The 25,722-nt window shown below is 43.9% G+C and overlaps 2 protein-coding genes and 1 non-coding gene across 4 annotated transcripts in view; 1 reads left to right on the top strand and 2 right to left on the bottom strand.

Moving 5' to 3' along the window:
* Window positions 1–10,880, bottom strand: part of SACM1L (SAC1 like phosphatidylinositide phosphatase) — a 29,484-nt gene extending 18,604 nt beyond the window's left edge. Inside the window, exons 1-3 of one of the 2 annotated variants that reach the window (XM_041407850.1) lie at window positions 10,712–10,880; window positions 2,702–2,799; window positions 933–1,007 (exon numbers count right to left, since the gene is read on the bottom strand). In XM_041407850.1, the coding sequence (XP_041263784.1) occupies window positions 933–1,007; window positions 2,702–2,799; window positions 10,712–10,770 (232 nt within the window). In that variant the 5' untranslated portion in view covers window positions 10,771–10,880. Of the gene's footprint in view, window positions 1–932; window positions 1,008–2,701; window positions 2,800–10,711 lie in introns of those variants that run through there. The other variant, XM_041407851.1, reaches the window with a different exon arrangement.
* A 151-nt stretch (window positions 10,881–11,031) lies between these two features.
* On the top strand, window positions 11,032–11,104 carry TRNAR-ACG. Its single transcript has one exon. It is a non-coding gene; the product is annotated as a tRNA-Arg (tRNA).
* An 826-nt stretch (window positions 11,105–11,930) lies between these two features.
* Window positions 11,931–25,722, bottom strand: part of LIMD1 (LIM domain containing 1) — a 33,137-nt gene continuing 19,345 nt past the window's right edge. The window contains exons 3-8 of the mRNA XM_041407739.1: window positions 22,926–22,993; window positions 21,585–21,647; window positions 20,161–20,291; window positions 18,939–18,990; window positions 18,183–18,251; window positions 11,931–17,218 (exon numbers count right to left, since the gene is read on the bottom strand). Coding sequence (XP_041263673.1) covers window positions 17,081–17,218; window positions 18,183–18,251; window positions 18,939–18,990; window positions 20,161–20,291; window positions 21,585–21,647; window positions 22,926–22,993 — 521 coding nt within the window. The 3' untranslated portion in view covers window positions 11,931–17,080. The remainder of the gene's footprint in view (window positions 17,219–18,182; window positions 18,252–18,938; window positions 18,991–20,160; window positions 20,292–21,584; window positions 21,648–22,925; window positions 22,994–25,722) is intronic.

Below are 25,722 nucleotides of genomic sequence, written 5' to 3'. Positions count from 1 at the left end.
AGTAGGCACTCCTTGAGTCCCTAAGACACATGTATCCATTACATTGCTCTTACTCTGCAAGACATACAATTCTTTAGAATATGGGCATAGAGAGTTCAGCAGTTTTCAAATCCTGTAGAAGTCACTGCATTCAGCACAATGACCCTTTGCATCAGTTGGGAATACACTAGTGAGTGATCTTTAATCCTTTCTACATATGGGGATTTTATTCAGTATGCATGCTGCTTATTATATCATTTTTCAAAGTATTTCAGTCTCAAACTCTACCAAATTCTACAAAAAGGATTGTTGGAGCAGCAATGCTTACTTTCCCAAAAGCTTACACTTTATTCATCAGGTGTACTCATGACACTGGCTGCTTAGACCTGACCACTGAGACACTTAGAAAAACTGTACAACTTATTCTTACATTATCCTAAAACTCTCTAACTTAGAATTGTTCCAGTCTGCCCTCTTCCTTTTCATGTTGGATTTTCTTCATATTTGTAGGGCAGTTGCAACACAATCATTACTTGAACAGCTGCATCTACTTGTCTATCCTCCAGTCACTCTCAGCTATTTGTGCACCATGACTATTGATCAAGCTTCACAATGCAACACTTGACTGTTGCATCAAATCCTGTAGCTCAGATTAAAATAGTTACAATGTATAAGTAGATGAGGTTCTTTGCACTCATTTGAAATGCATTCCTTTTAACTCAAACAACTACCAGTTAACCCTACCTTTAGAGTACCTCCTGCCTTAAGAGTTACACACATTCATCATAAAGTAGATTTGGATGCCTCCATCCTCTAGAAGCCACAAGGAAAGCCTATCATACTGATGAAAGTGCAGCCTCAGATACTTGCAAATACTATTTTTGCCTTTAAAGCTTCTTCAGCAATCTATTTTGTCGAACTCTTTTTAAAGAGCAGAGTTCTGTTCTCCTTACCTGCCACCAATCGGATTGTTCCCAAAATACCAAATATAGGCCTTGTAACAGCTGAAGGGGGAACATCTTTTTTAACTGAAAAGCAGAAGAAAAGAACATCAGAATTTCAGACTGCTTCTTTCATGACTGTATTGGAACACAATTAGAACTAGGTTTCTCCAACCTTCCTGGTCAAATCAAGTTTTGCTACAGTATAAGTATATTTATAAGTATTCTGATGCTTTGTTTCTTATACATAAATATACCTACAGTTATAACTAATATTTATACACTTATAAATATAAGTATATTTAAGTACAAGAAACAAAGCATCCGAATTTCAAAGCCTGATAGAGCTTTGGGAGGAGGATCTGGGGTTCTAACCCACTTTCTAACCAATTCCTCACATCTAATCAAAGTAGTCATTCAATTAAATAAATTCAAGCTTATTTTCATGATAGTACAGCAAGTAGACTCCTCAATAACATATTGTCCTGCCAGCTTCCAGAAGCTTTGTTTTGAAGCCATCAAGACCTAAAGGATAACCAAACCATAAGTGCTTGTGCCTCCCAGGTCTGTTTGCATCTTCTGAGCCTTAGTCTATTTCTGTCTCAGAAGACCTAAGCTGTCTCTGCAAAACTACCAACAGCAGCATACACGAGCCAAGGGACACAGTATTCCAAACAACAAACCAAGAGATCCAAAAAGTAACTAAATATCAATTAGAAGACTTAGCATGTGTAAGTTTAATCTATCTACATTTCTAAAACAACAGAAGGGATGTTAGAGAAATCTAAAGAAACTCAAGTCATCCCCCAGGATGAAGCATTTTCCCAGAATTCAGAAAACTGAGAAAGGTAACCCTTGAATCTTCTTTTGCTTTAAACACCTTGCGGGTTCATCTGATAAAAGAGCAGTAGTGAGAGAAATGTAGACTGACAAAAGACTTGGGATAACTATCTTGACAGTTTTGAAGGAGAAATTGAAATAATATACTGTGATACCAAAAGCATCAGTGGGATGGCACATTGCTCTTACATGAAGTATACAAGAAGCCTAATAAAAGTGAAAATGACTGCTTTTATATTACTATTACTGTAGCATTTCTGTCTGCTTGGAGATCAGTAATACTGTGCTACCAAACTCCTGAAGTATCAAAAGGGAAGTCACCCAGTGCCTCCATTTTACTATTATTTAATCAAAGCTCTTTGTTACATTAAATTTTTTCTTTGTTTCACTAAAATTTTCAAGACATCAACAGGCTTAAGACTCTTCCCACTGACATTTGAACCTGGATTTACAACACAGAATGAAAATTTACAGTAAGGGGTTTTTTACTGTTGCTATTTCTGGAGACTTTATGAAAAGTCAGGTTTCAGTTTTATATAAAAGACAGCATTGGGACAATTTCCAAAAGCTGAAGAACCCCAGTGTTCAATCCTTTCCCTGTTTGATCTTAAACTTCCAGCACCAACCCCAACTAGCCTGGATGAGTCAGCTTCCCCTATTGTGATGGACAGTCTTAGCAAAGAACAGGCAAGCATTATCACCCTGGTAACCCACAGAATCAAACCCACAACCAAAAGGCATTTGAAACAAAGCTCTGCAGAAGAGAATACAGAGCATTGTTTTAAACAGTAACTAAAAATAAAGCCAATTATGTTTTTATATTTGTTAAAGATTAAAAAACTATCTCAGTAATGTTCTGAAGATCTTCTTGGACTCCTAGAGCAAAAAAGACAAAAAGGACAGAGAAGACTGTACTGAGAAATACTGGTGAGAAGAGTCACCTGTGAGAGTGACTTCTGTGGAGACTCTGTCAATAGCAAGCACATCATCTGCTCCATCATCACAGGCTTCCACATAGAACTTCTCTGGTGTTATATGCCTTTAAGAGAATAAAGAAGAACAAGTAATTAGTTTAGCAGAACTTACTTTGGGTTTGTTTATTCTTCACCACCTGAAGACAGAACAATCAATTTTACAACTTATTTCAGCTGCAAAATAAAATTCTCACTGGACTGCTTCCCAACAGCCACTGATGCTGGCAGTGTACAAAGAAAAAAAAAAAAAAGCAAAAAAAAAAAAGGCAAGTCCAGCTCATCAGTTATTGCAAAATTCATGGCCTGCTTAACAATCTTAATCCTTTTTTATTACCATAAGGTAAAGACATGAAAGTAAATTGGTGTACGTAGTGGTTCACTCTAATTCCTCCAAGCTTGAGCCATATCTGATAAGCCAAAACTCAACACAAAATCAGAAGTTTTGAAACCAAAAACTTCCTAACAGATCAGATCACATCCCTAATGCAAGTTTAATAAACATAAATGTAATGTATGAAATTATAAACACACCCGTTTCACATTAGTGTTTTAAGTATTGCAAGAATCCACTGGAAACAACACAGAAGAAATGGAAAAGTTCAAGTGATACACTAATTTATTGAAGCAGGTGGTCTCAACACGACCATTTCCCAGCTGAGTTAGCCAGGTCTCCATAACACACATGGCATTAACAGGTATCCCTGCACCAGACAGACAAGTCACACACCGACTTCCTGTTCACACGTCATTGCCATCTTTCCCTTCCTTCCCCCTAAAACCAGCACAAAACCCAATGCTAGTCATAAACAATTTTTAGAAGTGTTCCTTAAAGACACTCCCACTGTGGTATTTGCAAGAAGCCAGACATGCTATACTGTGCATCGATAGGAGAGTTATGCAGAAGTGGCTTATAGCTACATGCAGGCAATGCTCAGGAAACAAACAAAACCCCCCAAACACGCTTAAACTATTGCTCTTGACTCTTTCAGTGATTCTTCTTAGTTTAAGGCTTGACAAGACATGGGGTCAGAGTTTTAAAATTTTTGTTCTGGTAACAGGGTAGGTATTTTTAGGCTCCTTCTCCCTAAAATAGATCTTGCATTTCTATGCATCTTTTATTTTTTTAATCCTTCAGAAAGCTGAATTAGAATCCTAACATAGATCAGAGGACTCTGATGGCCAGGTTTTGGTAGCGGGGTGAGGGGGGCCACTACAGAACCGGCTCCTGTGAGAAGCTGCTGGAAGCTTCCTGTGTCTGGCAGAGCCAATCTCAGCCAGCTGCAAGACTGACCCACTGCTGGCCAATGCCAACCCATCAGTGAGAGTGGCAGCACCTCTGGGATAACATATTTAAGAAGGGGAAAATGCTCAGTACAACAGCAACTGCAGCAGGAGAGAGGAGAGAGAGCATGTGACAGAAACATCCCTGCAGACACCAAGGTCAGTGCAGAATGAGGGGCAGAAGGTGCTCCAGGAGCTGGAGCAGAGATTCCCCTGCAGCCCCTGGTGGGAGGCAAAGCTGTCCCTCTGCAGCCCATGGAGGTCCATGGCAGAGCACAGATCCACACGCAGCCCTTGGAGGGCCACCACAGAGCAGGCTGATGCTGGTTAGAACAGGGTGCTAATAACACCAATCTTGTAGGTTTGAGGAGGGCAAATACTGAACTGAAAAAAATCTACCAAAAAACATAATACAACCAATTAATAGTTAACTGTTCATTAGATAATTTAATTTCATTATAGTCTATGGGTCCTAAAATGGGAAACATATCTACAGTATTTCCTTTGTAAATCAGCATCCTTAAATCTTTCATGTACACATATTAAATGCTTACTCTTTGAAAATAAAAACATCAGAGTAAGAAATATAAACATGCAGTTCACTGAACACTGAAGCCTTAAAACACCTACTTTACTTCCATTGCTTCTGTTTTTGATGAAGTGCACATGTGTACCCCCACTCTTTAGGGGAGTTTCATGGCAATAATGGGAGCTGTCTTTATGGCAAAAAGCAAACAAGCTTACACAGACAGAACAGGGGCAAGACAAGCTTAAAGCTACCTACAAACTCTAACTTTGTTAAAGAATCTAAAAAGAAAAGAGGATATACTATTTAAGATGCAGTCAGAAACCTATTGATAACTGGCAGGAGGCAGCAGGGCACATTTTTTTCCACAAGAGAAATCTGCAGCTTATTGGTTTAGTTGAATGCTCGTCTTTCTCTGGGATGTCACCTGACACACAAGATTCCAGCTAAAACAACTGGGAAGAGACTCTATGAAGTTTAACATTGGACCTGTTGTGCCATTAACACAGATGCTTATGGACTCTTACTCATCTGAGCATCTCAAGCAAAGTACATTGAAAAAATACATTAACTTACCAGGTCGTAAACAAGGAGTTGAGAACTACAGTTTCAGTTTTGAATACTCTGTATGAAGAGCACAACACGTGACTGTACAGAGCACAAAAAGCATTTCCATCCAAGATAATATTTTTAAAAGCTGCTCCTTACATTATAAAGTGCAACATGACCATGACACTATTACAGTCTCAGAACAGAGATTCACATGCACATTGGTTAAAGCCTGTTTTTAACCAACTGAGATGAAGCTTACAAATCACAAATAATTGTCATAACAAACACATGTTTTCTTTATCACATACAAAAACAACAATTTCTCCCTGAAGAACAAGAAGTCTTTTATCTAAATATCCCCAAACTGAAAAGAAAACAGAGAGAATTAGGGCTGCCAGTACAAATGATGCTGGACTCTCATTGTGTGTCATACGCCCCACTTTGCTAGATCACATCCCGGCATTTCTCTCTCTCAAATCCTAGACCACATTATTTCGTGCCACTACCATTGCTTTTAACAACTTTATGATCTTCATTTCCTTTTACACAATGTCTATAGTTTAAGAAAAACTAGAAATTTAGGTGTCACATTTATTCAGTCCTCCTTCCCATGGTTCTCTCCAGGACTGAATTTGGTGATAGAAGACTCATGGAGAATGTAAGGCAAGTCATCCCTGGTTTCAGCTCAATGGACCAAAAAGACTTCAGCAGCTTGCAGCAGTCTGAAACAGAAATGTTGTTGACTCTTGAGAGAGAGGGGAATCAGGGGCAGGAGGAAATGAAGTTACCAATCTACAAAGTTGACAGAACTTGAACAAATACTACACTCTTGGGATCATCTTTAAAAACTGCCTTAAATAAAGCTGCACGACACAAACTGGAAAGCCTAAGGCCCTGCAAGATATTGAATTTGTGCTTCAGAAGAAGTGGGATAATTAGTGCTCTACATAATCTTCAACAGAAAGATGATTCACTTAGTCCTTGCTTCATTTGTGCAAGAAGTTCAACATTTCCTAAAATATAGTTGATGAAGAGGCCAAGACTCCAAACAGTTCCAGCCCAAGTGGTGATTTACAACTTTACCAATTACTAGAACTAGCTACTAGTCTCATTCACACTTAAATGAACTTTTCTATCCTAAGATTGCTAGAGTCAAGATATTGCCTCTCACTTGTCTTTCAGAAAGGAAGCTGATGAACACAGCATGCAAGAAAAGGTTCATCTCCAAACTGTACTCACCAGCAAGCCTGTATGTCTATCACACAAGTTTAGACAGATAGCACACATGCTAATTTTAATCATCTGTCAGGGAGATAGTAAATGGTGAAGAAAGGATCATTCACAACTAGAAATTCCGGATTCATTCTACTCTTTTAATGAAATAAGGACAGATAAAAGTCCAGGTGACAATATTATATCAAACATAATCAGGAAAGCAGTATATAGAAGCCATGGTGCCTGTAGTTATGTTTAGAACTGGTTTTCATACACCCAGCCACATTCTGTTTTTGTGTAAACTTCATTTTGACAGTGGAGCCTGCCTTCTCCTCAGCTACATTGTCACTATTGTCTAGAACCATACAAGACATCAAGAGCTCTCACCACCTTGCTTCATCACCATCTTGCTTCCCTTAGAACTTAACAGCACGTCAAATCTTCACAAAATTTGAGTCCTACTTTTTCCTTTTCTTTTTTAATTAAAGGAAAACTGACCACCATTATAACAAACTATTTCTCAGTATTGCTAAAGAAAGAAAGTGATAAATACAAACGTTTTACATTTTTGAGTATAACATTACTCGAGAAGAAGTATTGAAGAATTGCAATAACCAAATTCCCATTTCAAATATTACTGAAGGTAACTTGAATTTCATTTTGATAATCTTCTGCAACTGAAACTGTAGATTGATGCAAGCGATAATGCAACTCAGTAGACTTCATTCCTACAATTCAAAGTTGCAGGGGAAAAGTATTGATTCCCAACATAACAAACATTAAAAAAACCCAAAAAAAGCACAAACCACTGCTTGCTTACATCAAGTGTAAAGTCAGATTTATTTGTGACTTCTGCAACTATTCAGTTGTGAGATAGTATTTCTTTTGTTTGTGTATTTGTTGTGAAGTTTCACTTCCTTAGCTACATTATAAAGCAGCACTGTGTATCATACAGATGATGCACAGTCGCATCCCACATTTTAATTAGGCTGATCTTACACACAGGAATATTCCTGTGTTCAGATACAGCACGAAAGAGGACCCAGCATGCTCTAATGGCCACTAAAGATAGTGCTTCACTCAATATCACTTAAGCCTTCTAGGATTCAACAGCCAAATCCTTACTTCAGTAATTGATTATTTCACCATAAATACTTAACAGTGCTCTAATGCAGGAAACTCTTTGATGTCAGCCTCTGAATACTGTAATAAAGCAGCCCAGAAGCACACCCTGTACTGCACCGAGATGCATTGGGGATCTTCAGCACAGCAAACTGCTCTGCAGTGAGATAGAAGATGTTAGTTTATGCAGAGTCCCACCAGTATGTTAAGTAACAGAGCTAACACACTGGTGGTTTCAGCACTCCAGAGATTCCAGATTTTCTAGGTGAGCAGGTGTGCTAATTATACGTCTCCCATAAATATTACTCCTTGAGCAGAAACAGCTCAAGGAATTGGAACATCTCCCATACAGCAGTAGTTGTGGCAGAGAGAAAAACCCCAGGATTTACAAAACTAATGGAAATACCATTTAAAAACAAAACAGAAAAAGCATGTATTAAAGGCCTAGCTACATAGGGTCTATTTCCAGTGAAGTTTCACTCGAGATGAAAACAATTTACTGCATTAAGTCAATGTCCTGCTCAACCAACACCCCTGAGCTTTGCCATGACAGCTACATAGATGGAGCAGGAAGAAAGGGATTTGTAGGTGTTCTTTCTGGAAGTGTTATTGAAACCAATGCCCTTTTAGACCTTGCCCTAAACACACACGAGTGGAAGGCACTGTGTTCAAGTGCAGTGGATATCAAAGACTGACAAGGACTTTCACAAAGCATGTGAGGCAACCTAACTATGGGCAGCAGGAGTTAAATCTGAAACACAGCTAGTGTCATGGACCCACAGGATACTGAGAAGGCTATCAGCAAGGTAAGTCTTCATCCAAACACAAAGAAAAAAAAAAGTGATTTTAGCTGGGCCAAAACAACAGCCAGAATTTTCTCTATTCTGCAGACACCTTTAACAATCAGTTTTTATATATTAACTGGACTGGCAACTCCACTGCCACTTGTGGATGCAATACCTGTTTGAATTTTACAATTTATTCCTGAGGCTACCAGAAGAAGTTAATTAAATATAGCAATGACAGAGGTGACAACTATGGATAGCAGTTTTCAGGTTCATCGTTTTCTCAATAACTGTTGGTGTAACTCAGTAAGTTTCCATAAGCAGCACAAATGCCAGACATCAGCACTTACACTGTTACCACCTGAACGTGACTGATGACACTGGTCAAAGCACAAAGGGCGTGAACCACTATTTCTGATAAGGTGGAGAATACAAGGGGTTTGTGTTGAGAGCTAGAACCTGTGGCTGGGTGCACAGAACGGGGCCCTGCAGAGCGTGGCAATCAGGGAAGCTCCACACAGGGCCAGCAGACTACCCAGAAAAGGTATGGTTGCAGAAGCTGACCTTATCATCTTGAAAGTAAGTAATGAGTTAAAAATCCAAACCCAAACACTGCCACTATTAAATCCCCAGACTGAAGTCTAGCTTGGATTTTTCATGAGAACATTCTCCTTTGACCTTGACAAGCTGGTAGGTTTGACTCATCACCCAAGTTACGGCCCCGTACCTTCAAATGCTTGGCAGAAAGGCTGCAGCCATTATCACAACTTGGTGTAATGACAAGAAAAGAAAAGAAGCTCATTTCTCAGAGCAGAAAACAATTCTGTTTTCATGCTGATGAAAAAACTCATGTTAAACTATATCTGAGACAGCCTTGTTCTAAAAAGATCAAAGCTTACTTTTAGCCAAGATTAAACTTTGAATGAGAGAATTTACTAGCCTGTATCCAGAAAAGTGCTTTTACTTGAAAAAACTCTCAGTAAGAACAACTGTGCACTACAAGTCATACAACTGCTACTCACACAACTTGCCTTTGCTCCTCTGCAGCCAAAAAGATCACAAGATCAGCATAAAGAAAGACAAATACTGCTAAGGTGACACGAGGAGAAAAAAAAAAAGAAAGCTTTCTGTCAAGTAAAGTCTTTCTGCCATCACTGATGATGTTACTCTTTAGCAATACTCAATTATCTCCAGGGTCGGTGTACCCTCACATTCCTACCTAACCAAAGTAAGAATCCTGCTGACTTTGAAACACGTAACAGCATTATGACAAACTGTTTATACAGATCTCCAAAAGATCTGTTTGCTCTGAATCCAAAAGATGACTGTCAAATGAAACTTAACAGAGCATAAAGTACAGTTAAATCAGGCTTAAGAGTCACTTTCAGATATTGCTGCCTGAAAATGGCATCAGTACCTCAATTATGGAGTTTCCAGCTACTGTTCAGAGGTCAAAAGCCTGGGAATGCCTTTAGGACATACAAAGACACTTCACTTTTGGCTTCAGACAGTCATGAAGAGTCTCATGCTCAGAGCAATACCCTCAGGAGTTTGAACCGGTGTGAGGGTTTATAATGGAGATGCCTCCTGCAGTGTTAACTTTGCACTGCTTTTGGTTATGCAACTTCTGCTGATGTATTAAAAGCAGCAAACAAACACCTGGCATACGTGTTCAAAGGGCTGCAGTCTCCCCTAAAACATTTTTGTCTTAATAATAAAATTATACTGTGTACTTAGAAGAATTTATCTACAAAAATCACAGCTGGCACTGCACAGGAGAGTCCCTCAAAGTTCAGTCATCGACTGGCATCACAAACGACAAAAAAAAAAGCCCCATTTGTGTCACGAGAGAGCGATGGACAAGCACGCCTAGGGAACCTTCTGCTGGCAAGCGGCGCCGCACACGCACAGCCTCCCAGCAGCGCCCGAGCCCCGAGAGCAGGCAGCCAGCAGCACGGAGCACCAGCACAGGGCTGGCAGGGCTGGAAGGCACCTCCGGAGACCACCTGGCAGGGTCACCCAGAGCAGGTGACACAGGAACGCGGCCAGGTGGGTTTGGAACGGCTCCAGAGACGGAGCCTGCACAAGCAGCAGGCAGCCCAGGCTCCTGACGCCAAGGGGAACCCCGCAGGCATTGTCCAGGCATTGTCCAAGCGCTGACCTCCTGGACACGCGGGAGGGCAGCGGCACACGCCCGGGAGCCGCCCGCCCGCAGCGCCGCGGGACGGACGGCGACAGGGGACCCGTGTCCGCGGCCAAAGTCCTCCCTCCTCGTCCTCCTCCCGCACGCAGCCGCCGCCTCAGGCCAAGCCCTTCGCGGTCAGCGGGGTGAGCGAGGGAGCCGAGATGGGCAGAAAGGGCAGAGGACGGGCCGGGGGCGGGCAGGGGACACCAGGGGACGGGTGACCGTCGCTCCACCGGCGGCTCCTCCCTTCCCTTTCCCTCCTCTTCGGCAGCTGCCAGACCGCGTCTCCCCCGTCCCAACGGGTCACTCACAGCTTCAGGCTGGCGTAGGCCGCCGCTGCCGTGGTTCCCACCGGTGCCGCCGTCGCCATCCGTCCCCTCGGGCTGTCCCCGGCCGCCGGCTCCGCTCCGACCCGGCCGCTCCCTCCCTGCCCGACTGACGCGTCCCTGGGCCGGAGCGACGGGGCTCCGCTCGGGACAAACCTCCGCGGGCGCGCTGGCGAGCCCAGGGCGGGGCGCCGCCTATAGCGAGAGGGGGCGGGGCCAGGCAGGCTCAGCGATGGCGCCATTGGCTGAAGCAGCGCGAGAGAATTGTACTGAAGTATGCGGGGGCAGAGCAGAGTTTCCGAGCAGGGCCAGTGGCGCAATGGATAACGCGTCTGACTACGGATCAGAAGATTCTAGGTTCGACTCCTGGCTGGCTCGGCCGCTCCTTTTTCGTTCACCGCGCCTCGCATTTTTCTGGTTTTTCTTTTGATTTTAGCTGAGGATGCTGCCTGCAGGCCCCCCAGCTTCTGTACATGCCCACCACTGCTACGTCTTTGCACCCAAAATGGGAGTCTCCAAATCTCCCAGGGTCGGATGGTGTTACAGGGCTTCCTGCCCTTGGCAGACCCCCAGCCATGGGGTTCAGCAAGGAGCAAACCCGGGGCACCTTCTGGCCAGTTCCCCACGGAATCCATCTCTCTGAGTGTCATGCCCCAGGTTTGGGCAGCTTCTTGCTCCAAGGATGGGGATCTATAATTAGTTATTTCTATTTATTTGCTTCATTTTAGCTGATAGCTCCAAGCTGCTGTGGTGCTGCTCGGCCAACATCCAGTCTTTGGGCATGGGGCGTCTGGTAGCTGATAGCAGGGGCACCATAGGAACATGGGAACACAACCCAAAACCCTCAAGGAACCCATCCCCACCGATGCTGCAAAGGAGACTCCCATGCTGGGGTCAGAGCCTGCTCCCACATGCAGCACATCCTTCCCCAGACCCTCAGCCTGGGGTCTGGGCCTCTCCAGAAGGTGTCAGAGCAGGACAGACTCTGATGGAGCTGCAGCAAATACCAGCTGCCTGCAAAGGACTGGTAATTCCCAGTGAGCCCCACTGTGGTGGTTCTCCCCACCCTCAGCCACTGAGGTGGGGGGACAGGAGTAAGGAAGAGGTTGGGAAACCATCATTTCACAGCATAACTCCCCCCACTATGGACTCTGGGCAATGACAGTCATTGTAAGTTTAGGAAAGACTTGACTCTGAGTGTTGCTTAAGATACTGTCTTTAATCACTGAAATCACAACAGGCCAGTGGCTTCGTTCTGCTACCGGTCTCCATTCTTTATAAATACTTAACAGCACAGAAGAAAAGAGGGCTGTGTTCACAGGAGGCTAAGGTTAGTTACACCAGCACAAATCCTAAAATACTCTCTCCTGGAGCCGAGCTTTGAAGGAAACATAAAATAACTAGTACCATTCAGTATCGTTAGGCAGGCTCTGGATTTGCTTTCCAGATCCAGAGAGGCAGAGCCTGGGGTGTGTGCCTGGCTCCCTGCCCGGCCGTGCTCCGCAGACCCGCTGCGTGGGGAGCAGGGCTGGGCTGGCAACTGCAGCCCTGTCATCCCTCCTCCAGGGCCACAGGGCATTCCTGCCTTCACAGGTCTCTTTGCCGTGGATTTGCACGTGGAGACAGTTTCTTTCCATCTCCTGTCGTGTCTGAGTGGCTTGCAGATGCATTGCCACACCAACTTCTGGCTGCCCCGGAAGAAAGCAAGGTAAGGATTTTTATTGCTCAGGAAAGCTTTGTTCCTCCTTAGGAAAAGGGTGGGTGAGCAGTTCCAAGCTCTTTCTGGGCTCGTGACAGGAAGATGTCTGCCCAGTCAGCTTCAGGGAGGACAGCCAGAGCCACTGCAGCCAGCGAGCAGCAGGACACAGAAATGGAGAAGAAAAATGAACTCACAATCGCTGTGCCATGATGAGAGATGCAAAGCCCTTCCCAAGCTTCTCCCAGTGGCACAGGCACTCACAGGATGGGGGAAAGGGATGTGTATCTGGTCATAGCCCTTCCCTGCCTGCAGGTACTGACTCCAGGGGTATTTCCCAGTGATGAAACCTGGGTCAACTTGGCATTACATTCACGCACACAAAGTTGGGCACAGAGGTGTGAAAGGCAGGTGTGCCACGGGCAGCACCTGCCACACATCATGTGCATGGACACAACTGCACACACCACTCCAAAAGTGAGCACATAGCAAGTGGTCAACGCCCACATGGGATTTTTTTTTTCCAAAAAAAAAAAGAAAAGATAATCTTTCTTTGGAATGGCCAGCCAGACCCATGCCAAACTGGAAGCCCAGTTTCCCCCTTTCAAGGCTGCCACCTCACACCTGATTGCTGATGAAACTCCATCATTAACAGACTAAGCAGCTATTCACTTGGTAGTACAAAGGTCTAAAAAAAAAACCAAAAAAAACCAACAACCCAGCATTTAAACCTTGAAACACTGGGAAAACCTTTTAAAAGCCCTCAAATGAAATTCAGAAACTGAAGAGCCACAGATCTTTTCAAATGCTCCTTACCAGAGTGTTAGAAACTGCTGTTCCCTGTGTTTTAACATCAGGGCAGTTTACCAAAATGCTTTGATCACAGGTGCTTCTTACACTTTAAATTACACAAAAATGTCTGTTGCTTCTGTAGCTGGGGCTTTCCCCCGGCTCTTATGCAAAAATCCCTATTTAAATGAGTTTCTGTATTTTAAGCAATAGAAATTTAACAGCATGATCTGAATGAAAAAATCTTTTAAGCTCTGATTCCTTAAAGCAGGCTTCAGGGAATTCACTTGAATAACTATTTGCATGAGAGTTACTCATTAACAGCATAATGGGACTTCCAAGGATCCCTTACTTTAAAGCCAGGCAGAAGAACTAACTGGGGGAGGAACCAAGACTAACTTTTCATAGCACGTTGCCATAGCTTCTCAATAAATTAAAAGGCACCAAGACTCATGTGAACAGCAAATCTCAATGTGTATCAGCCAGGAGATAGGTGGAATTGAACATGTTTTTTGAAATTCTTCTGAAGAGGACACAAAGCCTCACATCTCCAGCTCCGGAGCTATTTCTCCCTTTGGGGGAGCTGCCTGAAGGCAGGCAGTGGGGGCTCGCAGCTCCCCAGACGCCTGGTGGAGGGTCGGGAGGAGGAGAAGGTTCCCTCCTGAGCAGGATGCCTCTGCCTCCCCCTGTGCCAGACCCACTGTCAGGCAGCTGCAGAGCTGGGGAGAAGCTGGGGAAAATCAACAGGGACTGACACTCACAGCCTGGGAGAAATAAAGCTGAGCTTAAAGGAATTCGAACTGCCAGAGACAGAAGCAGTGCAAGTTAGCGCACAGAGGGGTGCAGGGCAGTGCAGTAGATGCTTTAGTTTCAAAACCACAAGCTCACAGGCTTCTTTTTAAAGAGCTCCACACTGTCACTTCCAGCTCTTTGTAAATACAGGAAAGGAGAGTGTTAGCATTTAATAATTTATTGGGGACCTTAAAACTGGAAGTAGGGCAGCCTTCATTTTCCCATTGCTGAGGGATACAGCATGGCTGACAGGAGTAAGAAGACACTGTGTGGGAGCAGAGGCCAAGCTCTCTGGTGATGCAAAGAGGGCTCCTGCAAGACATCTCGCCACAAACTGCTGCTCTTGAGGCTTTCCATGAAGGAAAATTGTCCTTCTCCCCATTTCCTTCTTTCCTGCTTATTTTGAGATTTTGAGGAAGGCTGCAAGGGTGAGACAGAAGTTTAAACTGCAGTTTAAAAACACAACACCAGTCCCACTAGTGTTTTCAGATCTTTACAAAGTAAAGGCCAAAAAATGTGCACAAGGGCTTGATCTAAAAAATCAAGAGGTAGCAAAAGCATGAACTACATAGCAGCTGGTCTTTCAGAGACAGCAACAGATGACCAAGGCTAGTGTTTCCAGCTCACTTCAAAAAACTACTTTGGTATCTCATTGCCTTTACTGCCAAAAGCAGCCCAAGGCACAGAACCACCTGGCTAGGACTATTTGCATTATTTACTAGGGATTGTGAGCTGGTGTTATTTTCCACCTCAGTCCCTGCAGACAGTCCTGAGATCACAGTCACACCTTGAACACCCCCTCCCTGCTCCAGCCTAGCTACAGGACACAAGCTGATGGGATGCACTGGGGTGAGAGCACTACAGCATCTCCCTGGCTGTTGTTGCCCTTGATACACCCTGCTTGGACGCAGCACTGCTTACATTTTATGTCAGCTTCCATCACCTTCCTAACCAGCACTTGGAGGCTAAATTTAAGGCTCCAGGAGGACTCACATATTTGGGGTCAATTTTACCTCCTCTAAAATCACAGGTAAAACTCTCAGAAGATATATTTCACAGTGCTAAAGTGCCCTCCCTTGAGCTTTCAGTCACTCACTGAAGGGATTCATGTCCCCAGGAAAAATGGTACCACAGAGCCAAGCTACACCAAAGCTCTGGATGGCTTCCAGGCAGGACCAACTTCCAGCCCCAAGCTGCCATCCTCATCCTGAAGAGCAGTGGCAACAGGCAGAGAGAGGCACATGACGCTGGATGGGGCAGAGGGCTGGACGGTCAGTTGGCACCAGGAAACTCCCTGCCAGGCCCACCAAGCTCCTGAGGCCGGAGCAGTTTCACATTTCAGCCATGGGAAGATAACTTACTAGCACAGGCAGACAGGCAACTTGCTGCTGCCTGACACCTGTGCTGCTCCAGATGGGCACACGTTGCTGTCTGACTACATCAAGTGAAGTTCAAGCTACATCTGTGCTATTGGAAAAGAGGTTTGGTTGAACTGTAATGGGTTTTCAGCATGGGAACATTTTGGGAGTCCCAGTGCCATGGCTCAGCTAATTTATTGTCATTTCCACACTGAAAAGATCTTCAAGAATGTCATCCCATCCTTTGCCAGTCAGAACTAAATTTACATCTTCAGCATAGATACATGAGGATTTAACTAATTTTCCACACAAAGAAAGAGTAGTTAAGATCCCCAACTGCATCTGAGGCTTTAAATTAAGAACTTTTTCTTAAACAAAAGTACCAGTACACGAGGGGCTGCACAGCTTTGGTAGGTACAGAACATGCACTGCAGGCACACTTATCATACATGTGACACATACAAGGGAACAGATTTCTTTGACTATAAAGCAGGGAGGGGGGAGTGGGAGGGTCAAGAAAAGAAACAATTTGCCTTCCTGCTTTCTCAGCAGAACAGAAAGTAAGGGCAAAACTCTCTAACCTCTTGCTCAGATAATCTGTTATTATTCATAGGAGCAAATCTGTTTATGCCAACATACTCAGATATCTGAGTTCAGGTTGTGGAGCTGGGCTCTAAATCCCTGCGTGACAAAGCCTTCATAACAATCTCAAGTTCGCTCCCCAGGCTCTGAATAAGCACCACTATGAAATGGCTTTGTGCTGGGTAAACACCATGAAAAGGAATAGCCAGGCTGAGGGCTGGGCTATGAGGAAAACTGGAAAACTCAAGCAACTGTCTGTGCATGGAGTTTTTTCCAAAGTGAGCTCTGCAAGCAAGAATGAGGGTGGATTTCCCCCATGTCCACACATTCAGCATCCCGACCTTTCCTTTCCAAATATGATCCACTATTCAGACTCTGACACAGCAGACTGGCCCCTATGTGTCATGCTGACACACAAGCCTGGGCCCCAAGTCATTGCAGTAGCTTAGCCTAGCTTGTTCCAGTTTTTTGTTCTGTTTGAAATGGGATGTTGGCCTCCAGTTGCCAGACAGCATTGCCTGGTTTGTGCTTGGAGAATTGGTACTCTTACAGCCAGACTTGATACTGGAGTTCAGGGAATTAACAGAAAGGTCTGAGTGTGCCATTTTGCACAGACCCCTTTCTTTTGTTTTCCTAAAGAATTAATAAAAACAGAGAGTGTCTAAAAAGCTGGTACTAATAGGTTTCTGTCCTTCAGAGAACCTGGTGAAATGTGCTTTCAGGAAACAGTAGACTGATGGGATGTCCCCGGCAGGCAGGCTGGCAAGCCAGCCTCTGGCTTTTTAAATTGTGCATGGCACGATCTGAGTTCATAGGCACGAGAGCAAATTGTGTTTTCACTGAAGAATCTTCCAAAATGAGCCCAGAGGAATCTCCAGGCGGCAGAAAAAGACAAGTAAAAGTAAACTGATCTGTTTAGGTAACATGCCACATTCTTGTAGATCAAGTAGACATGGTTTGATGCAGCTGAAACCCACAAGCATACAAACTTGGTGAATCCAGCAAAAATCTCTCATATCCTTTGACAGGAACATTGCTGACTGGCAAAAAACATGCACAGGAAATCAGCTGGAGGTGGGGAGAGGGGAATCATGTAACAACTCTTCTGTCCTGGCTTTCCAACGCTGGCCACGCTGACTAGTAGTGGTGCTGGTAGGCAGCTGCTGGGGTTGTGCCATTCTCTATGTGTTTCAGGTGACAGGAGTGACAAAGCAAATGTTCATCCAGTGGGTAGCAGCGATGTCCATCTTCGTCGTTCAGTTCCATCCCACAGTCCTGCAAGGAGAGGCCATGCAAGCTATTAGAGCTTGTGCTCATCTCCCAGTGTCAGCTGGGGTCTGGCTTCTAGGAAAGTGATTTTGTGACAAGGACAGACAACACCCAGCCAACAGCTCCCTCCTAATAGGTCCAGCATGTACCACAAGAAGAAAAACACCTGACACGGATATTTTGATGGGCAGCCTTGTACAAATTTGTTTAAAACAGTTTTATTGAATAAGCTTTATCCTGTGGTAAGGTGCAACCCTCTGTATTTTAAATATGCTTGTGTCTCCTTACACTGTCAGGTAAGATTCACCTCTTCACATTACAGTTGTACTGATGTGAAATCAGATGGCAGAGTCAGGGCCTCTTTTCACTGCATTACAAGCACAGTGAGAAAAAAACCTATTTATTTTAATTCTTAATGCAGAAGTACAGTGGCTTTCTGAGAAGCCCTGCACAGAGTAAATGGTTTTTAAGAGCTGGCATCTCCTGGAATTTTTTCTTGTGCAGCCATATCCTTTCTCAGCCTCAAAGACACATTCATTTCCCATGAGAGTGAAGGTAACTTACACCCCACAGGATCAGTCACCACCTTAGCATTCTTCTACAATCTGACTTGGAAATCAGATACACTGATGTGATCTGGAGCTTGAGGCTTCTGGAAGGCAGCAATAGACCTTACCAAGTCACCATGTTTCCTGCATTAACAAATAAACTGCCAAGTTTGAAAAGCAATAATTGACTTGTTGCCCATAACTTTATGGATAGCAAATGAAATTAGAACTGAAACACATTGCTGCAAAAACTTTTGTCCTCAATCTGGAAACTTCTCAGTCACTGACAGAAAGGGTCTCACACTGCAAGGTTTGAATTGCTCAGTTACTGCTGCTGTAAGGCAGGAGATTTATTTCTATCTTAAAAATAATAGCTATTATGACTATTAAGTGCCCACTCCCTGAGAAAGCTGCTGACCTACCTCGCAGTGATAACATTCCACATGGTAATCCTTGTCCATGGACACAACCCGAATGGTCTCATCAGACCCCTGTGAGCATTTGAGCAAAGCAGAAATTACAAAGGATTACAGCAGGATCAGACACATGCACTCTGCAGATTGCTTCCTGCAACAAAATGAATGTTGAGGAAACGCATTTGGGCAGCTGGTTGGAGACCACAAATAAATCCTGCCACTTGCAGTATTTTTACAGTAAAGCTTCATCATTGACTGACTGCAGATATCCTCTAAAATGTGACACCAGAAGTGTAAAAATGTTCCCTGTTTAACAGTAATATCTATCAGAAATCACAAATTAATGACTTGGTAATTTCAACAGATCACATTTTTCAGCATTGTAAATTACTTTTGCCTAAGACTCATCTCCAAGTATTAAAATGTGTTAGTCCCAGAGTGGTCACACAGAGGACATTCATGAATACCACCAGCATCTATTGACACTAAGGACAATTATCCTGAATATAAAACTAGCAGCAGCATAATCCTGCAGGAGATGAAAAAAGCAGCTGGCTGAGGAGCAATAAGCTTCATCAGTGAACAAAAGGAGGATCACATCTCAAGAACAGTGCATGAGCTTAGACCAAAGGGCTGCACTCCAGGGGAAGCCACCATCTCTCTCTATCCACAAGACCATTTGTTTTGACACACGGTCAAGTGTGAAAGAGAGCAAGGCCTGACACTCCTCCCTCAAGGGGACATGGAATAAAAGGCTCTCACCTCAGATGGCAGAATGGGAAGTCCACACGCTGCACACTTTGGAGCTAAAACTCTGGAAGAGCAACGACAAATTGAAGGCAAGTTATGGATCAACATAAGAACAGAGGTCTGTATGTTCTCAGTGATAACATGAAAAGCTGCAGCTATAAATTATTTATCCACAGGAAAGCTTTGCATCCTGAGACCATAAATTCATTTTAGCATTTATTTTAAGCAATGCCTGGCACACTTGTTGCTCAATCAGGCAAAAAGAGACCTTATATTTTACACTTAGTGCCAGAAAAAATACAAAATTTCTCTGTAAAATTCTTGGCTGCTACTGAGAGATTTGGAAAAGAAAATGAGGAGGAACTGAGCAGGACTGTCCCTAGAAAAATACATTAAAAGAAGTGGCAGCCTCTGGGCAGAAAACTTCTGAGAAAATACCACATGACTGCACAGCTTCTTAAGGCCTTATAACACAGGAATTAATTAAATTAAATTGCAAGGAAATATGAATTATTTCTGAATAATGATGGCATACAAGGGCACTAATCTTGGCAACAGGATTGTAACAACTCTAGTCTTGGCACGACACAGAAGAGTTCCAAGGGCTGCCTGAGCAACACTTAATACTCTCCGTGCTCAGAAAATGGAGCAAGGACCAAAACAAGCCAGAAGGACACACAAAATGTGTGCAGCTCTAATACCATAACTACCAGTCAAGAGCACAGCCATTTTATTTTACTGTCTAAATAATAAGTGATTTTTAAAGAAGTGATTTTAAAAGTGAGTTTTAAAGAAGTGATTTTATCAGTTGTTTAATTTAGAACTGGCTAAAAGTTTTGTTTTGCAGATTCAGTAGCGATTCTTTAAAAGTCAAATTCAGCCCTTCAACTACTCAAAAAGTAAATCACATTGATTTCCACAGGCATTCACAGGCTTACCTTAAAGCAGACTAATTTTGTACATCACTGAACACTTCAGGAGCACTATTTCTCACTCTCTCTGCTTTGCAGGAGGGGCAGAGAACCTCTGAAACCCAGAGGTTATTTGGCTTCATCAGAGTTACACAAGAGTCAACAGCTGGATAAGAGGAGAGAGGAGGAATTTCTAGGGTCTAGCCCCATCCTCAAAACTTCTAACCGTGTTTCTATTTTACTAATCTGCACTCCTAACTAGCTGAAAAGCTAAATTAGAGGCTTGCTGCTTGGAACATCACTGCTGTTTACACTGCCCTTACTTGTGGTAATCTCTGACACAGTAGATTTTGTTTTCAGAGTCTACAGTGAATGGCACGCCATCCAGACACTCGTTGCAGATGATGCATCGGAAGCAGCCCGGATGATATGATTTCCCTAGAGCCTGCAGGATCTGCAACAGAGCAAGAGAAAGGAAAAATGCACATGAAGAGCCAATAAAGGTGAAAATAGTAAACACACATCAGATAATGCTGCATATTCATCAGCAGGACTGTGTCTCTCATCTGAAAAATCAGTTTACAAGGATGGAAAGGGCAGTTGGAATCAATACATAGCACCTGGCTCTAGAGATATTAATTATTAGCATGGGTACAAAAACAATTTAGAGACTCAGTCAAGGTGTTTAGCATGACAGAGGATAGAAGTGACAGAATTTAAAGGAAAGAAAATAATTTCTGAAGTCAACAAGTAGAGAATACTTAGCAAGATCACAAGGCAAAATGTACCAGCCAAACAAAGGAAATACACTTTTATATTCTCCACGAGAAGTGGAAACTAGTATTATTGCTTGGTTTTCATAATTCCTCAGATATTGAAGGGTTTTGTACTTGCTCGCCTGGCTTTCTAATTAGCACAGACTATGGAAACTGTGTTGAACTCAACAGCTGCAATTCACTACCTGGAATACCATGGTCCGTCAGTAGAAGGATCAGACTTCTGAGTAGCAAACAGCTTCCAATTGTAAAGCTTTCCAGTGTAAGCAGGCAAACAAAGATAATTAATGATAAGCATTAGAAAATGTTAGGAGGCATGCTGTGAATGAGAAATTCTTAATTTCTTTGCCTCAGCTGTAGTCTTGCACCACCAGCTATACCAGTCTCCCTCTGAACTTCCTGTAAGTGAATGCTGACCCCCTGAGTGTCCCCCACACCATGCACACCTGGAATGGATGGTACCTGCTGCAGGCTAATCCTGCTTCACAGATCTAAGCTGAGGTCTGGATCACACATTCTGGGTCAAACATGCTCCCCAGAGTATCAGTACCCACAAAAAACTGTAAGAAAAGTGACTTAATCCAGAAGACACATGGGAAGCCACAGCTTGACTGCAGGAAAGAGAGGCTGAGAGAGCGGCATTGATGCCTCACAGCAAGGGAGCACTGCACAGCCACGACACTGCTGAGCAGGAAGCATCAACAGGATTACAAGAAGTCCAAAAAAGGGATGAAAGACCTGGAGGCTCTGCTTTTCAACACCCACTGAAAACAGGCAGAGCAGTGTCTGCCAGATTCACTTCCTTGAAAATATCAACAAAAGGCTCCGTGGATTTTCCTTCTGATACCAGTCTCGCACTAGGCAAACTACCAGATGATAACAGACAGCATTGGATAGGAATATATTTTGCTTTTGACACATTCTTGTAAAAAGTTGTGGGAGTTTTTTCTCCTAAAGCAATTATCACTTACCATATCCATTATCAAATGACCACAAATGAAACACCTGTCAGCCGACTGCTGGAAACCAGAATACTGCAAGGACAGAAAAGAATTCACTTAAAATTTCACAAGGCCACTCAAGCATAAACAACAGTGTACTGTGGAGTGCTATTTGCATATTTGTTATTGGACCTTTTTCTGTGCTCCTTAGACAGAAAAACTAAACTTCCCAATGCTTTTTTCATTATATAAAGGTGTGGATGTGTTTCTGACTGCCCAGGCTCAGAAAGAGTACAAGTTCCTGTAACTTCCAAGTCCAAAATTTAACTTTAATTCAAAGTATAAAAATAAATACCATACATGCACATGCAAATAAGGCAGTTACTAATAAGACTTATTTACATGCTTATTTGACCACATGAATCTACAAGACAAGAACCTTCGTGAGTTTTTCACATACTTATGTCACAGTAACTGTATATATAGGCCTGGAAAGCCAAATTTTTCTTTGGTTACATGGTTATAATTCTGTTGAAGCTTCTCTGAGGTCAGTGGTATTGTTCCAATTCCCTGTTAGGACAGCAATCAAGTCTGGCCCACAGCAACTTTTTTGCTGTTTTTCCTGAGATCTATTGGTAGGGAACTGTCTGTCATGTCCATGACATGCACCTTAGGCACAGCACATCATCTGTCTGAATGAAGGAAATGCAAACTTGGAAAATAAAATATTTTAGGTGCATTTAATACTTTTATTTTCATCCTATGTAGAATATACTGAGGAGAACAAAAAACATGACCCTAGCTCTCTCTGACAGAAATCACTAGGATTCACCAATAAGTCAGCAAATACAATCTTTCCAAGTCTCAAGGAAGGCTTTATCTACCAGGACTCAGGGGCAGAAGGATGTATGGATTTTTATCTGCACCAGCCAAGGAGAGGACTGTGGGGTTGCTTCATGCTTAGGTACACTCACACAAAATCCATTGAGGGTAACAGAAATATATCCATTAAGATATCTATTAGGTGAAAAAGGAAATTCACTCGTTCATTCCTCTGTAGCCATTCACCTCACTCCTGCCTCCTCAGTATGGCCACGGAGACAATGCTTTAAAGGAGCCATCACAACAGGTTATGGCTTCAGCTAGGGGTCCGTGCCACAAAACCAGGGCCTCTCACTCAACTCTCTCCAGCACCACATGTGGGCAGCCACCACGGCTGGGGCTGGCCCTGGGAAAATGTTGGAGCAGAAGGGCCAGGCAGGATGCTGGACCAGGAGTGTGTGAAACACAGGCAAAGCTGACAGGCAGAAAGGCTGTGAGTCTGCTGGTGACACTGAGATGTCTCATCACAAGGGTCAACTGGGTGCTTACCAGGAAGTCTTCTTCACAGAACACCTTTCCATTGACAAAATAAAAGGCTTTTCCTCTCAGCTTTCGACCTAGGGAAAAAAAAAAACCCACAGAAATAAAAGAAAGATCAGCAGAGAGCAAGGAGAAAATGTGATCAAAACCTGGCTGCTGAGAAGCAAACAATAATGAAGACATCCAAGGACAGATGTCACACAACTGGAAAAGAGCACCTAAGCCCAGCATGTGACTTCCCAGACTCCAGCCTGCCAAACTCTCTTCCACTGTTGGGTGCTGATGAATGCCAGTTCGTGGATCTGGACAAAAGTCCCACCTTTGGGTAGGAGGTAGGAGCTTTGCAAGCCTGGACCACCCCCTGGCAGACTGCCACATGTTGTAACTCTGGGAAGAGTGAGGGAGGATGCACTGACTCATGCTGGAAAACACCCAAGGAAAGGAGCAAGGAGGAAAGAAGAAAGGGCATACAGAGAGTGACCTACACTTAATTCCTCAAAATGTCACGACCTTACTGTTTTGCTATGAGCAGCAGTTGCCAGACAAGGCACTGCAATACCCGAGCACTCGCTCTGCCCCAGCAGAGGGCAACACCAGAGTACTCAACATGCTTCTCTGCTACCTACCAGCACATTTGTTACTGCAGCTGCCAACAAAAAGCTTTGAAACTATTAAAAAAAATATAAAACCCAAATGTCATAATCAAGACAAGATGACAAAGTTTTTCCAAGAAAGGACTTTACATATGGAGAGGATTTGTATTTACTTCAGCTTTCATGATTATGCCTCCCATTCACCGTCTGTTTTCAGTTCCATGTAATCATGACAATGTTTGCTCACACTGCCACCACTCCTAAACTTCCCCCAAGAAAAAACAGCTAGGTTTTGTTTGTTTATAAAAATCTGCTCCTACCTCTTTGCAGTCTGGCTTCCGTACTGAGCCCAGGGTTTGAAATGCAAGCCTGGCACTGGAATGGTCCTGCACTGGAGCGGTTCTGCACTGGAGCCCCAAGTGTGTGCCAGGAGACAGAGCCCAGGGCAGGGGGAACAGCGCTGCCTGGGCACAGCTGGAGCAGGACCTGCTGCAGGCTGGTTTTGGACACCTACCAGGCACTGCTGGAAGGAAATTGGGTCTGAGACACTGGCGCCCAGAAGCCTCCTGCTTGACATGCCGAATGTGGCCAGTATTAATTTAAAAAGTGATTGTTAGCTGCTGTGTGTATAAATGTGAACATCACACAGGACTGGACTGGGGGTCACCTTATGGCATGCACCTACCTGGCAGCCTTCAGTGAAGAACCACGCTGGCTGCAAGGCTGTAGGGAAAGGAGGAAGCCAAGTAAACCCACGAAACAAGCGGGTTTTCAAGAAACACGTGTTACAGTCTTCTGCATACGCCAGAGGGCACCCTCAGGCTGGGAAACAACTGCTGCCGATTTCTTCCTCTACTGTTCTCAGCTTCTCCCTGCCCACTTTTGGGATGGACTGCTTCCAGCGTCTCTTCGAGGTAAGGAAACACTTCCTCATTATACAATTGGGAAGACAAGATGCAGGAAAAGCTCACTTCCCCAGGCTGCACTGGGAACTGTCCCAGTGGAGCACCTACCAAAATGGAGATGCTCCAGCGAAGCTCCAAAGTTTTGCCAGTGAATTGAGCCAGACCAGCATTTCATCAGCAGCCCTTAGTGCCCAGTCCATGTCTCAGGCAGCGGGGCAGGTGGAGGACAGGGCTGTGTGTTTTCTCAAGGAACAAGCCCTGGTTTGCATGTGCATGAACTTCATGTTTAAACTGTGGGCATTGCTCAGCTCTCTGTTTACTGGAGCAGTACAGGAGGCAAAAGCATATGGCCCCATCACAGTCACTGTCCCTCATTCTCTTCAAATCCCTGCTAGGGACAACCACATAACCTGAAGGTCAGAGATGACCCAGGGCATCAGCCCACCCTTGCATCAATGCAGACATTGGATAGGGCATAGAAGAAAACTTGACAATCCTGAAAGTGTCCCACTTTGATTTTTCTCATCCACCCTATGTCGTCAAGGTTGCTGAAACTGAAACAGGACCCAGAGTTCAAAACAGAAAGTATCTAATCTGGGACATGTAATCTTTGTGGTTTATAACCCAGGGTTTATAACCAGGGTGTGTATTTACATGATAACCCCACCTGTGCGTCTGCCTTTCCACAGGTAAGCCTGGCATGCTCACCAGCAGCTCTAGAGTCAGTTTCTGAGGAGGGACAGGAGAGGCATGGGAATACCTGAGATTTGCATCACCTTTGTCAAGGGTGATCCTAAGCAAGTTAACAACAAGCCTAATGCAGCAAGAAGTACTCTTGAAAATCTTCCACTGATTGAAATGCAACACTGGGATTTGGCACTCCCAAAAATGAAAAACAAACAAAACCATTCAACTTTGGTTTTAAATTACATGGTAGCAAGGGCTCCAGTTCAGTGCAATGGGCAGGTGCCCAAGTGACTTTCCACCTGCATACAATGTATCTCCTCAAAGACAAGCTGACAGTGGTGAGGAAAAACATAAACATGGGGGCATGCAACGAGAAACACTTCTTTGGATGAAGGCCTGGTGCATGAGCAGCAGACATTCCAACAGAAGGGATGAGGTTTGGATCACTGCCACAATGCCATTCTTCCATGGCGACAAAAAAAGCATTTACCAGCCATTCTGCACCCAGTGTATTTTTAACACGGTGACATTAGCAGGTTAAGATTGATGGCAACAGACCTTCAGCGAAGGTGCCACAGCCAGCCAGCATGCTATGTCTGGGCTTCTGCTGTAAGCTCATTC

The sequence above is a fragment of the Onychostruthus taczanowskii genome, unplaced genomic scaffold (assembly GCF_017590055.1).
Source record: "Onychostruthus taczanowskii isolate IOZ18803 unplaced genomic scaffold, ASM1759005v1 scaffold28, whole genome shotgun sequence".
In the NCBI taxonomy this organism is placed as follows: domain Eukaryota; kingdom Metazoa; phylum Chordata; class Aves; order Passeriformes; family Passeridae; genus Onychostruthus; species Onychostruthus taczanowskii.
This window is presented reverse-complemented; position numbering and strand designations above follow the sequence as displayed.